We start from the raw sequence: 15,001 nt of genomic DNA, 5'->3' as shown, positions 1-15,001 counted from the left end.
TAAATTATCCGTTATTTACATGCTGCTTTGGAGTGTGACATGAAATAGGCCTTATACACTTATCATCATAAAGTTTGTAACTCCTAAATCTCAAAAACCTCCCTTTACACCTCAAATTATGTATTCTTAATCAATATGTTACCTGCACTTGACTGCAGATGTAAAATGTACATATTCTGTAAGATTTTCTGTATTCTAAGCAGAGTTTGTTAAATGGCAGACTACAAAATATTATTATAAAATATCACAAGTGCAAAAAAGCAACTAAAATAAAATGAAACTGTGCCAGTGATGTTTCAGGTATAAAAAGAGTGACTCAAGTATAATGGTATCATCTTATTATAACATAATAAAAATCTCCAAAGTGTCCTGTAGAGTATTTAATATCCAGCAGACTGTATTCAGCACAATTTTCAGTCTAGTATGAAATAAACTGAAGGTCAAGGGGTCAGAGGGTAAAGGCTATTCCCCCAGCATTCTCGCCTGTAGGATTCACAGCCATCTTGGATCTGCGAGGAGAGGGTAAATTAATGCGGTTAGTCAATTCCATTTTCACCAAAAGAAATACATTGCACAACAGGGTTTGCATCGCATATACAGGGCCAAATGAACATTTGCAGCTTTATGCGTATATCCAAGCAGATATTTAGTAGCTGAATGAATGCAATGACACGTTTGCACGGCTTTACTGGTTTCTGTTTTTGTTCTGGAGGCCAGAGTTAGCCGACTAGCGCTAAGCGCTAACAAAAACAGACAGCCGAGACAGAGGCCTAAACCGTTTAAACAGATAGATACATGTATTATGTATGTCTAGACATCTGGTGTAATACTAATACATCCTGACTAATATAGATTAAATGGTTCAATGTGTTTTGGTTTTCATTGAAATCTCTTTTTAAGCCGAAAATGTCTAGTTAGCAGGTACACAGCTAACGGCAAAGCTAACTAGCTGATATAAATGAGAACATTTGGCGACATGCAAATGTTTATTTTACTTATTTCTCTCTGCAAGTATGTCCGTAACACCATGACACGTAGGAATCAGTTTTAATATTTTGAATAATGTTACTGTGTATAGAAATGTGAGTTTGTTGATGTATCTGGCTAGTAATTGATGTTTCTTCATGGATTTAGCTGGTGTATTAAGCTGGTTTTCTGTTTGTTGTCAGGTGTCAGTTTCGAAAGCGATATTTGTTTCTTTTCCAACCATACGACAAATATCAGCTGTGTTCTGAATAGATGAATACATTATTTATTTAACAACGTACCGCCATAGCAGGACTATATGTTCTTATATCATAAGACTATTCGCTAAATTGCGTTAAAGTTTAATCTTTCACATTCTAATTGGGTTGGAAAAAACAGCCTGTACGTTTTCATAAAGCACGTTAAAGCAGCATATAGCCTAAGGTCTTGTTCTGCAGTGGTAATTCATTATTTATTACTAGTTCTCAGTTGTGTTATATAGAACTGGTTAATGATATGTCCACTAGATGTGTGCAAAGATAATCTGATATGATTTTGCTTCAGATGTGGGTGATCAGGAATTAAACATCATGGTTTTAACCGTTTCCTCTTTTTCCGTAGGTGACAAACGGAATGTTCAGTGCAACGAGAAAGAAGTTTGGTGAGGGGGTCGAGAGTGACTACCCTGATGAGAGCATGTACTACCAGCCGTCAATGTTCCCGCATCGATCGGAGAAAGACGTAAGACCGGTCTTTAGTGAATTCTTATTGTTATGTCCATTGTGTCTAATGCTTTTGTTGACCAGAGGTCCGATAGAATGACAAAATATTACATTATTATTGGCTTAATAGTAATATTTCACGTACACTGCCAACATTTCCACTGACCTGACCACCAAAAATATTTTAATGTTTTCACGCCAAAATAATAAAGTTTTTATTTGGCAATAACTTTTTACAGTTTATGGTTCAAAACATTACTCATAAATTACAGTACTGAAATTCATGTCGAAATGATTGTGTTTATGAGTTAAGTGCACATGAATGCCACTATAATGTCATAATTTCCAGACTTTTGAAGTTGGGAGTGTGTCAATAAAGAATCATGGCGGAAGTGCAACTGCAAGTTGTGGCAAACTGTATTTCCCATATTTTGAATGGCAACATGACAGTGATAAAATACACAGATAAAACATAAAATACACATCTAATGTGTGTCGTTTAGGGCCGGGCAATATGGCCAAAAAAAATTATCACGATAAAAAAATCTCATATCAGTCGATATCGATAATTATCACGATAAATGTCAAATCTTTATTCTTTAAAGTTTAAAGGCAGTTTTTGCTCTTAAGTGAAAGTTGTAGAAACCAGACCGTTAAAGGGTTAGTTCACCCAAAAATGAAATTTCTGTCATTGATTATTCACCAAACCCACAAGACCGTTCATCTTCGGAACACAAATTAAGATATTTTTTATGAAATCCAAGAGGGTTTTTTTTTTTATCTCCCATAGAAAGCAAAGAAATTACCACATTCAAGGCCCAGAAAGGTAGTAAAGACATCGTTAAAATAGTCCATGTGACTACAGTGGTTCAACCTTAATTTTATGAAGTGACGAGAATACTTTTTGTGCGCAAAAACAAAACAAAAATGACGACTTTATTCAACAATTTCTTCTCTTCCCTGTCAGTCTCCTACGCAGTTGGCGCAGTGCAGCGCTACCAGGTTCTACATCAGAACGCCGGCTCATCATTGGCCGACGCTGTTCACGTGAGCAGCGCGACACATGCGTGTGATGCTGATGCAGGAGCCGGGCCAATAATGAGCCGGCGTTCGGGTGTAGAACCCGGAAGCTCTGAAATGTGTCTTAAACGTAAACTGTGTAGGAGAATGACAGGGTAGAGAGGAAATTGTTGAATAAAGTTGTTATTTTTGTTTTGTTTTTGCACACAAAAAGTAATTCTCGTCGCTTCATAACATTAAGGTTGAACCACTGCAGTCTCGTTGACTATTTTAACAATGTCTTTACTGCCTTTCTGTGCCTTGAATGTGAATTTCGTTGCTTTCAATGGGAGATAAAAAAACCTCTCGGATTTCATCAAAAATATCTTAATTTGTGTTTCGAAGATGAATACATTTATTGTCAGAACATGACAAACACTTGCCAAACAGGTGAACATTTCGCAAATCTGAGGTAGAACATTCACAACATTTTTGAATTCTCTATACTTTTCCAGTCATTTTTCCGTAACAAAATAAATATCTTAATAGAAACATTTATTTCTCAGTTTCTGCATGTTCAAACAGGTGATATTGTTTCAAGTCATGAAACAGGTTTGTGTTGATGCATATCTTTAGCACAGTTTGCAGTGCAGGCTGCAGTATTAATAATGTGTTTTGTCTCTTAGAAATGCACATTTGACAGTAGTAGCTTGATATAAAACCGTAACATCTGCAAAAATTGTAACAACCTCATTTTTATATGGTAAAATTTAAATATTCTGACTGTTTGAGTTCATTAAAATTAACCATTGGTCATCCATAGGAAGCATATATTTAGATCATGATAACCACAGTTAAAACTACTGTAAAACTACTATGGTATTTGTATGAAAAACAGCAGCCATACATTTAGTATGAATCCACAAATGCTATAGCTTAATCACAAAAATATTGTAATTATATTCCATTACTCCCTTAATACATTTAATACATGTCTACATTAATAATAAAATCCAATATGAATATCCCACATTTCTGCCACTCTACCATGGTGCAGTTAGTGTTACTACAGTAAAAATACATGGTAAATGATGGTGATTTGTAGATTAAAAAGCCTTCTGACTGTTTTGTTGTGCACATCTGGCTTTAAACTAGCTTAAATTACAGAGACATTTGTGTTCTTTGCTGAATTCATGCACTTCTCACTGGATCTCAAGGCGCTGTTAAGTGGTCGTGTGACCGAGAGAGATCAGAGTGTAAACGCATCCGCTGTAGTAAGCTTGCGCCATTTGAACTTTGGGACGAGTTTCGTTCCGTTTTTAGCACATAAACATTATCGAATATTTATCAAAAACTCTTGATATTTTATTGAGAAAAATTATATCACGATAATTACCGTTTTATCGCCCAGCCCTAGCATCGTTTGTTCATATGTTGCATAAGCGCTAAAAAGCGTTTGTCAGTAAGGGAAATAGAGAGCCTTGCTGAGCATAAGAGACTTCTTTCAAAAATCTTCCCGGCTACAACTTATAAATGGTTGTATATATGTAATATGTATATGAAAAAGGTTTCTAATTTAATAATGTCAGATCTCATTTACATATTAGTTAAAAAAAAAAACTTGCAGCTTCAGATGAAGTTCTAAGTTCTCTTGTTTTACAGATGCTGCCATCACCCTCGCCGTCATCGTCAGGTCAATTGTCACAGCTTGGTGCGAGTTTGTATGGTCCGCAAAGTGAGTACAAGTCTTTGATCCGACTTGTATTACTGTTAAGTTGTTGTTCTACTCATAAAAAGACTATGTTCTCTGATTCTGAGCACCAGTGTTTCTCAATTTGTAGGTGCACTAGGTTTCTCAATGAGCAACATACAACGTATGAGCAACAACAATCCTCAACTGAACCGGAGTTTAACACAAGGCACTCAGTTACCGAGCCATAGCACCCCAACAACAGGCGTCCCAACAATGTCCCTCCACACACCACCTTCGCCGAACAGGTACGCCATCTCCTCTGCGTGATTTATGTTTTGTGGGGTGACGTGATCTGCTGTGCTAAATCCCGGCCTTGTTGATGTTCCGCAGGGGCATCCTGCCCATGAACTCCAGGAACATGATGAGCTCGCAGGTAGGGCAGGGCATGGGCATGAGCGGCAGGACCAACAGCATGGGCAGCTCTGGCCTGGGCAGCCCGAACCGCAGCTCTCCCAGCATTATCTGCATGCCCTAAACAGCAGCCAGCACGCCAGCCATTCACCATCAACAGGTAAGACTGGCCACACGTGAGAGAGCAAACATGACTTGTTTTGGTAAGGCTGTCAATTTAACATGTTAATTAGTACAGTTTATTAGTAAAAAAAAATAAAAAAAAAATACCAGTGCCAGGACAGTGGTCAGATTGTGTTCAATGATACGGGAATAAACTCTAAATTGACTTCTAAAGACACTTTTTGTAACGTTCAATGCTTTCATTTGCCACAGTAATAGAACCTTTATCGTTTATGGCACGGCTCAACAGTAAGGATTGAGGGCTGGACTAGTCCAAATAATAAATATAATTTTATATTTACTTCTCTACTTTTAAATGTATACTTGTATTTATTTTAAAGTGCCCCTATTATGCTTTTTTGTTTGTTTGTTTGGATATTACCTTTCATGTAGAGTGTAATATAGCTGTTTGTGAATGTAAAAGCTTTGCAAAGTTTCTAGGGCTGCCCCCTAATAGTCGACTAATTAGTTGATGAGAAGAGGCTAAGTCGACCAAAATTTTATTAGTGGTTAGTCGCAGAAATAAACCCTCCACGGGAAGTGGCGAAGTCACGCAGTCTGTGACAGAGTGACAGTGTTGGGGAAAGTTACTTTTAAAAGTAATGCGTTACAATATTGCATTATTCCTTAAAGAAGTAACTAACTGTTATTTCATTACTTTTTATGGAAAGTATAAAAGTATAAGACTTTTTAGTTTTATGGAAGTCGCCATCTTTGATATTATTTTGGTCACTGTCGCTGTGGTTACTAGTAAGAGAATACGGGCTTGACTCTCGTTGCACGTTCATACAGATAGTATTCGAGACGCTACTGTAAGTTGGTGTGTGAACAGGACATTTCGAGACTCACACCTGTAAGTAAATGCGGTTGTCAGTCCCTAAAACTGACATTGTGAATGTAGCCTTAGTCTAGAATAACCGTCATGTTTACAATCTGCACTTACTCCCGATTTCTCTCAACATGGAGACAGGCGAGCTGTCAGTCAATAAATGGGAAGACAAAGTAACTTGCGTTACTTTTTTAAAAAAGTAACTCAGATATTTTGTTGTAAATTTAAAAGTAATGCATTACTTTACTAGTTACTTGGAAAAAGTAATCTCAAGTTACTTACCCCCAACACTGGTGATGGACAGATCGTTAATCATCCATCGACCTCAAATATGGCTTATCACTTGAAACATGTAAGTAGTAGCAGCAGCTGTGGTTTTTTTTTTTCGGCTGCCCGTGAACAACGTCTACTTTGACCCTCAAACACTATAGTTGTAGCTGAGGCCTGAAAGAGTCTGGTTCTTGTTGTCGACATGTCGAGAAGATGCTGTTTTCTGCGCTGCGAAAACAAATCCGCTTTGCGTGCATTTCGGAAAGAAGGGGTTTAGAGAGACCGAATCTTTGAAACTGTTTCAGACACTGTGAGAAAAGAGGTGATGCTGCAATGTTTTTTGACCTTGGAAGTATGTAAACCTATTGTAGGAGACCTCAAAACAACATTAGGAACCTTTAAAATAGCATAATGGGGCACTTTAAAATTTTATTATTTATACATTTGTACACATTGCTTTTTGTCAGATTTTATCTGCATTAATAGCTGAAAATTGTATTATAATTATACAGGAAACTCACAGAAAGCAGAAAATAAAACACTTTTACTGGAAAAAAATGGAATACATTACTGATTAGTTGTATGTATTTGTTACGTATGTTGTATTTGCTGCTCAAGAAACATTTATTATTATTATCAATGTTGAAAACAGTACTGCTTAATATTTTTGTGAAAACTGATTCCCCCCTCCACCCCCCAGGATTCTTTGATTAATGGAAAATGTAAAAGAACAGCATTTTTTTTTAATAGAAATCTTTTGTAACACTATAAAAATCTTTACTGTCACTTTTGATCAATTTAATGTTTCCTTAATGAATAAAAGTATTAAGTTCTTAAAACAAAATCTTACTGACCAAACATTTGAATTGTGTATAGCAGTGACCCAATAGCGCACTTCCGTCAACTGGCTCAAAACTCTCTTACACTGTCCCTGGACCAGTAAGCCATCCTTATTGTTAAGCCTTGTTTATGGACTTTCCCATTAAAACCGAATAACAGGCCTACGTAATTTGAAGCTTGTTAGAATCTCTTTTCTTAAATACACGTCTCCTTTGTTTATTGCTAAAATTAAAGCTGATTTTATGGTAAAAAAGTGGCTTCTCATAATCTTAAATACATATTATGTATTTTAATTAACTTTCACCTTAGGCCAAGATAAGGCCAATCAAGACTGATTAAGACTGACCTTAACAAAAGGGTCAAATCCTCATGTGTGTCATTGTAGTATGTCAGGATTTGGAATGGGCCGGAGCCAGGGGTTTGGAATGAACTCCTTATCCAATAACATCTTCAACGGGACAGGTGAGTGCTTCATTGAACGTGCTTGGTGATGCTACACCATGACCGGAACCGTGACGCTTAAATTGTGTTCTAGAAAGAGAAGTAGTCCATTCTCATTTTATTCTTTTTCTATCGTCTGTGTGGCAGATGGGAGTGAAAATGTGACAGGAATAGACCTCTCAGAATTCCCAGCACTTGCAGACAGAAGTCGGAGGGAGGGAAACGGCAACCCAACACCTTTGCATAATCCGCTGGCTGGAAGGGCACCCTATGGTACGAGTTCATTTTACACAGTCGCATTACTTCGCTGAAACCCAAACCCTCTTAGTTTTTATTACTAAGCACGCTTCTCCTTGAATGGATGATGTGTTGTGAATGCATGACAAGGTCAGTGTTTTTATTTTTATTTCCTCACAATAACCCTCAAACCTTTGTTAAAATGTGTCTCTCCATAGTTGGAATGGTCACAAAGCCATCGAACGAACAGTCGCAGGACTTCTCGATTCACAACGAAGACTTCCCTGCCCTACCCGGGCCCAACTACAAGGACCCAACATTGAGCACGGATGAAAGCAAATCAGTCAGTATTACCTCAATTTGATCTTTCATAAGCTTCAGAGAGACATTGCATAAATAACATGTCATTGTTTTGCAGGATGGGTAAGGATACTCGGCAATTAATGTTTGAAGTGATGCTGTCCAGTGCTACAATGATTTCTTGACCTTTAACTCATTGTTCTGGCCTCTGCTGTCTCCACAGAACTTGAACTCCTCAGGCAAGGGCAGCTCAAGTGCAGATGGACCCAAATTTCCCGGCGACAAGACATCATCAGCACAGAATAACAACCAGCAAAAGAAAGGGATCCAGGTGTTGCCTGATGGTGAGGCTTTCTAGCAACATGCATGGATGTATTTCAAACAACTTCCAGCTTTGAAAACATGACTGTTGAACAAAACAAGTAATGTGCTTTAAAGGATTAGTTCACTTCTGTATTAAAATTTCCTGATAATTTACTCCCCCCCCATGTCATCCAAGATGTTCATGTCTTTCTTCATTCAAAAAGAAATTTGAGGAAAACATTCCAGGAGTTTTTCTCCATATAGTGGACTTCAATGGGGACCAATAGGTTGAAGCTCCAAATGTCAGTTTCAGTGCAGCTTCAAAGGGCTCTACACAATCCCAGCCGAGGAATAAGGGTCTTATCTAGTGAAACAATCGGTCATTTTCTAAAAAAAAAAAAAAAAAAAAAAAAAAAAAATGTATATACTTTTTAACCACAAATGCTCGTCTTGCACTAGCTCTGCGATGCGCCACGCATTACGTAATCACGTTAGAAAGTTCACGCATGACATAGACAGAAGTACCGATCCAGTGTTTGCAATGTCTAAGTCAAACACCCTTTACAGAAAAAAGGTAAAACAACGATGTCGGACGATTTTGAAGTTGGGAGGGGAAAATGAGATGGAGTTTTTCGCCCTACAGTGGTACTTCCGCCTACGTCACGTGTGACTTTTCTAACGTGATGCGTGGCGGATCGCAGAGCAGAAAATGACCGATCGTTTCTCTAGATAAGACCCTTATTCCTCAGCTGGGATCGTGTAGAGCACTTTGAAGCTGCACTGAAACTGTAATTTGGACCTTCAACCCGTTGGTCCCCATTGAAGTCCACTATATGGAGAAAAATCCTGGAATGTTTTCCTCAAAAACCTTAATTTATTTTCAACTGAAGAAAGAAAGACATGAACATCTTGGATGACATGGGGGTGAGTAAATTATCAGGAAATTTGAATTCTGAAGTGAACTAATCCTTTAATGAAGCAGGAATCTGTTTATGCAGGTTTCAATGCACCAGTCTGGGTTTCCATTTTAAGTTTATATATTTAATAAAATATAATAATAATACTTCAATCCCCATGAAAAGTAATGGAAAACAATATCTTAAATCATAATTAAATATTGGACATTTTTATTATGAGTAAAAAATACCTGTTTATTTAAATATAAAAATGTAAATATAAAATAATTTAAAATGGATGTAAAGTATTTTAAAAGACAATCATTCTGTATTATTAAAAAACAATAACTAGTTTTTATAGTAATAAATTTCATAACTAAAATTGTTTTGTATATATCGTTGCTGTCGGACAGAAACCTTGTATCTCTATTTATTTTAGTTTTTTTTATATATATATATATATATATATATATATATATAATATATATTAGTATCAACAATGAATGAATGAATATATTATAAACAGCTGGAAAACTCATGGAAATTGATTGGTCAAAAGATGTACGAATCCTGCCCATTGGAAAAACTCAATCAATCTTCTTGTCTTTCATAGGCAAGGTAACAAACATTCCCTCAGGAATGGTGACGGATCAGTTTGGAATGATTGGACTCCTGACATTCATCCGGGCAGCTGAGACGGACCCTGGAATGGTTCATCTGGCTTTAGGAAGCGACCTAACAACGCTAGGACTCAACCTCAACTCTCCAGAGTATGATACTTTAGTCTTTTGCCAAATATTGATTTCTTGTCAATGTTCTCTTTTTGTCCACACATTCATTTCTTCATTTCTGTTTTAACTCCTTGTAGGAATCTGTATCCTAAGTTTGCATCTCCCTGGGCTTCAGCTCCATGTCGACCACAAGACATTGGTAAGAGTTAATTTGACCTAACTGTTAAAGATGACCAACTCATTTTGGCTCTTCAGTAATCAATGCAACTGTTTTTTTTTTGTTTTTTTTTTTAGACTTCCATGTTCCTTCAGAGTACTTAACCAACATTCACATAAGGGACAAGGTGAGGTGATAAACACTTCAATAAAACTGCATTGAAATTATAATTCGTACCTAGCTGACCTCATAATGTGCTCTATACAGCTGGCTGCAATAAAACTGGGGCGATATGGTGAAGACCTGCTGTTCTACCTCTACTACATGAACGGAGGAGACCTCTTACAACTCCTCGCTGCCGTTGAGCTGTACGTCCTGCTCATCGAGTCCTTCTTTGCCCAAACATTTTGTTGGTAAATAGAGGTTAAATGGAACGTTTTGTTGTATTGCAGGTTCAACCGGGACTGGCGGTACCATAAAGAGGAAAGGGTTTGGATTACAAGAGCACCTGGCATGGAGCCCACGCTAAAGACCAACACCTACGAGAGAGGAACATACTACTTCTTTGATTGTCATAACTGGAGGAAGGTCGCTAAGGTAAAGATATTGAAATCGGTGTCCTCTTCCTCCATCTGTTTTTTCAGCTAGTCTTCTGCTGATTTTTCTGAAACCTAACATCTGATTTGTGCCATTTTGGAGGTTTCTAATGACTCACGCCGATGCCGATATCTTAAAGGGATAGTTCACCCAAAAATGAAAATAATCCCATGATTTACTCACCCTCAAGCCATCCTAGGTGTATATGACTATCTTCTTTCAGACGAACACAATCGGAGATATATTTAAAAATATCCTGACTCTTCCAAGCGTTATAATGGTAGTGAATGGAGGGTGAGATTTTGAAGCCCAAATAAATGCATCCATCGATCATAAAAAGTAATCCATACGGCTCCAGGGGGTTAATAAAGGCCTTTGAAGCAAAGCGATGGTTTTTTGTAAGAAAAATGTCCATATTTAAAACTTTGTTAAAGGTGGGGTATGTAGTTTTTCAAAAACACTGTTTGGAAGTTAGTTGGGCAGACACCAACAACAAACGTGTAACCAATCAGTATTAGGGGGCGTATGACGGTCGAGGAGACAGAACAAGCAAGAGGGAGATTTGAAAAAAAAAAAAAAAAAAACTGCAGAAAGAGAGATGAGAAAATGTGGTATTTAGCGTCATTGTTAGTGCACTCGCCTCACCTGCCAGCAGCGAATGGGCCGGGGTTCAAGACCGACTCGGAGCAGGGTGGTTAGGAATAGGATTGGAGTGTAAGTTTTGGAGGCGGAGCAATGAAGAGAGGGGTGGGTTTGTTTGGGTTGATTTCAAATATCAACAATGTCCAACAGCATTTTTTAAAATCTACTTACCCCACCTTTAACTATAATAACTAGCTTCCGGCAGATGTCCGTACCCTTCGATTTACGGCAAAAGAGCAATGTCTGACCTGACGCAATGACGAACGCGGAAACGCAGAGGATAGTGCAAAACAAAACACTGGTCAGGAATTAGAAGTGTCTAAAATGAAAAATTTCTCCTACATACTGCGTCATAATTCACGTCACGGGTTCCTCTTGTGGTGCAATCGACTTGCACAGTAAGTGTACGGTCGTCTTCAAGAAGCTAGTTATTTTAGTTCATAAAATTTTTTTCTTACAAAAACCTATGGATTACTTTTGATGAATGGATTTTTTTTTTTAGGCTCACTCCTTATTCAGTTCCATTCAATGGTGGACAGTAACGAAGTATTTTTACTTTGTTACTGTACTTAAGTACATTTTTCAAGTATCTGTACTTTACTCGAGTATTTTTATTTTGAGCAGCTTTTACTTCACTACATTCCAAAGCATAAGATCGTACTTTTTACTCCACTACATTTTATAAAACATATCGTTACTCCTTATTTTAAAATGAAGAAATCGTCACATGCTCAGAGACGCAAAAGCGGTGTCGGATTCGTGCACAAACTGATTATTTTCAATCATCCTGTTAAATCGGTTCACAAATCACATCAACAATTCATTCGCGAATTGGACTGATCGTATTGCAGCTGTTCTCGAGTCAACAAATCACTGATTCAGTGATCCGGTCAGAGCGACTCTCCAGTGAATGAATTTACAAGTCTTTCTTAGCCAAGAACTGGGGGATCCTCTGAGTGCGCGCACGACTGATGGTGAAAAGTAAGTCAGCCTACTAATGTTGAATTTTAGGATGAATTATTGTAACTGAAAATCATATTTAGGTCAGTTGTTTTTGAACTAAATCTGCTGTAAAGGGCGATCTGTTTAAGCCCACTGAAATGCTTTAATGCGACACGTCCACATCAGTGTGTCTACAGATCGCGATCTCGATTCAATCAGATCAAATCGCATTTTAAAACTAACTTGGTGCTTCAAATAACGGTTATATCGATTACATCGTTACGGCACTAGGAGGCGACAAGTGACTGTTAAAATGTATTTGACATTGAATGATTCATTCAAAAGATTTGTTCAAAAACATTGATTCATCTAGTAATGAAACAAGTGAAATAGTTATGAGTGAGTCATTAAATCATTCATTCAAACCCATTTTTTAAATTAATTAAATAGACTGCAGCAATTAATATTTTGTCCTCTAGTAATTAATTATACGCAATTTTGTTTAGTTGTCTGTTCAGAATCATGGGAGAATCATGATCTCTATTTGAAAGAAACAAATATTGCTGCAGCAATTTTTTAAAATTTTTTGTATTTAGTCCTATATGTTTCGTCTGTTTTTATATTGTTTGTCAACACACATTACATATTATATATCTGCATCCACTAATCTTCCATCCATACTGACTAGTGCTGGCTATTTGACAATTCATAATCATTCATAATTATTTTGAGCAATAGGATTATATAAAATATATAATAAAATTAAATTATATAAGTGGCCTATATAAAATTACAAAATAAACATTCATCAATCAGTACTTTTTTACTTGAGTACATTAAAAATCAAATACTTTTGTACTTTCACTCAAGTAAAATTGAAAAGGAGCACTAAATACTTTCACTTGAGTAATATTTTATGATGCGTATCTGTACTTTTACTTAAGTTCTTGATTTGTGTACTTCGTCCACCACTGGTTCCATTAAAAAGCTTGGAAGAGCCAGGATTTTTAAAAAATATATCTGTAATTGTCTCCGTCTGAAAGACGACAGTCATATACACCTAGGATGGCTTGAGGGTGAGTAAATCATGGGGTAATTTTAATTTTTGGGTGAACTGTCCCTTTAAATTATATGATGTGAGCCAATTCTGGATAAAATATCAAAACCATAATTTAATAATAGCAAATGATATGTACAAAAAAATAACAAATATATTTTAGTAATTTATTTTATGAAACTGAATCTTTTGTTTTTTTGAGATGTTTTAAATACATTAACATTAATTGTTTTAAATTATATTGTTTAATTTGATAAAAAGTTAATTGCTGTCACTCACTTATGATTTCTTATTTTTAGTGAATGTGTTAACATTTCTAACATATGCTTGTTTAATTGCACATTTTCACACGTTCACTGCAAAAAATTATTCATGATTAAATATTTAAATCGATTGGCTGCAGTGTGAAAATGTACTCATTTACTAAAAAATAGTTGAAAACCCAAAACGTGCACTTTGAAGTACTTGATTGATCAATCGTGCACTGTTATCTATCGATGCTGATAATGTCGAAATATGTCATTATCATACTGAACGTTCAATATGGCTGGACGTCAGCTCTGTGCTTTCCTCTCATCTCAGGAGTTTCACCTGGAATACGACAAGCTAGAGGAGCGGCCTCACGTGCCAACCACCTTCAATTACAATCCGGCCCAGCAGGCCTTCTGAAGCTGCGTCCATCAGCACCCGTGAGCTCTTGGAGCGATCGGCCAGAGACAGCCAGCCGACCTGCCCGACCACAAAAAACCTGGTTTTATTCCTCAACTGTCTGGACAAGGACTGCGGGAGGGGGAGGGGGGGTGGCGGGGGTCTCCACCTTGAGAACTGGGGGGGAGGGACCCTGCCTTACAAATTATGTGCTGCCCGAACACACAAAAAAAAACACTTCTATATATTTTCATTCTGTTTTTAAATTCCCCTCTTACGTTTTTTTTCTTCTTCTTCTCCCTCCATTTCATTTCGAGCAGGGTCAATGTTTTGTTTACTCCTCTGATGGAAAGCCCCTTTTGGTGTTTGCCTGGAGTCTTTGAAGTTGCAGTACAGCACACAAACACATCCATTGGTATTAAAGAGAAAAAAAACCCAGCAGTTCGCGCTTTGTTTTCCGAAGCGCGCTGCGCTACCAAACAGGACAGACACAAAGACAAATCCAATACATGTGAAAACACAAGGGCAAAAGAAAATGCAATGTTCATTGTTGCACTATTTAGTAATAAAAGAACACAAAAATTGTTTTCTGCTTTTTTTTTAATGTGGGAAAATCGCTCCGCTCCCGTCGATTTCTGGAAGGACTCGCGGCCCTGTCATTAACATAATGGAGGTGCTTTTCCCCCCTCTTTTCTTTTGTTTGTCATTCCTTTTGCTCCATCCACTTGCGTTCCTCATCCCGAGCTGTTTTCTGCTTAGCTTCAATAAAACCCAATCAGACTGTTTCAGTGACCGTTGTTGGGCACAAGCCGCGGACCAGGCGGTTGTGAGCTTATCGAGAAACATTGTTCCAGAATGAATACGAACCCTTTTCAGTCTTTGTTACGATTTTGTAATAAACGTGTACATTTTTTTAATTTTTTGACATCACATGAATAAAGATATGTATGTATGAATGTGTATATATATGATATATATAGATAGATGTATCTATATATATATATACATTACGTCTATTTTGGAAGAAGTAACTATGCTTGACCTCGTTTTTAGGAGGTAAAACAAATGGCATTATGTGGTAGAAGCAAAAATGCAAAAGACAAAAAAAATTAGTGAACAGTATGTTAAGCTGCCAGACGGGGAATCACGTTTGTTACC

General features: G+C 37.1%; 1 protein-coding gene across 1 annotated transcript; it reads left to right on the top strand.

Annotated features, from left to right (window-relative positions):
- The first annotated feature begins 396 nt into the window (after window positions 1-396).
- Window positions 397-14,428, top strand: cnot2 (CCR4-NOT transcription complex, subunit 2). Its single transcript, XM_051883832.1, is given in 16 exon segments — window positions 397-535; window positions 1,588-1,707; window positions 4,350-4,422; window positions 4,529-4,685; window positions 4,771-4,909; window positions 4,911-4,951; window positions 7,278-7,354; window positions 7,481-7,606; window positions 7,789-7,913; window positions 8,094-8,214; window positions 9,683-9,839; window positions 9,938-9,999; window positions 10,095-10,144; window positions 10,225-10,325; window positions 10,410-10,554; window positions 13,778-14,428. Coding segments are annotated over 15 exon segments (1,569 nt in total). The 5' UTR covers window positions 397-535; window positions 1,588-1,599; the 3' UTR covers window positions 13,865-14,428.
- The last annotated feature ends 573 nt before the right edge of the window (window positions 14,429-15,001 follow it).

This window comes from Ctenopharyngodon idella, chromosome 24 (genome assembly GCF_019924925.1).
Source record: "Ctenopharyngodon idella isolate HZGC_01 chromosome 24, HZGC01, whole genome shotgun sequence".
Lineage (NCBI taxonomy): Eukaryota > Metazoa > Chordata > Actinopteri > Cypriniformes > Xenocyprididae > Ctenopharyngodon > Ctenopharyngodon idella.
Note: the sequence above shows the minus strand (reverse complement) of the source record. Positions and strands in the feature narration are given on the sequence as shown.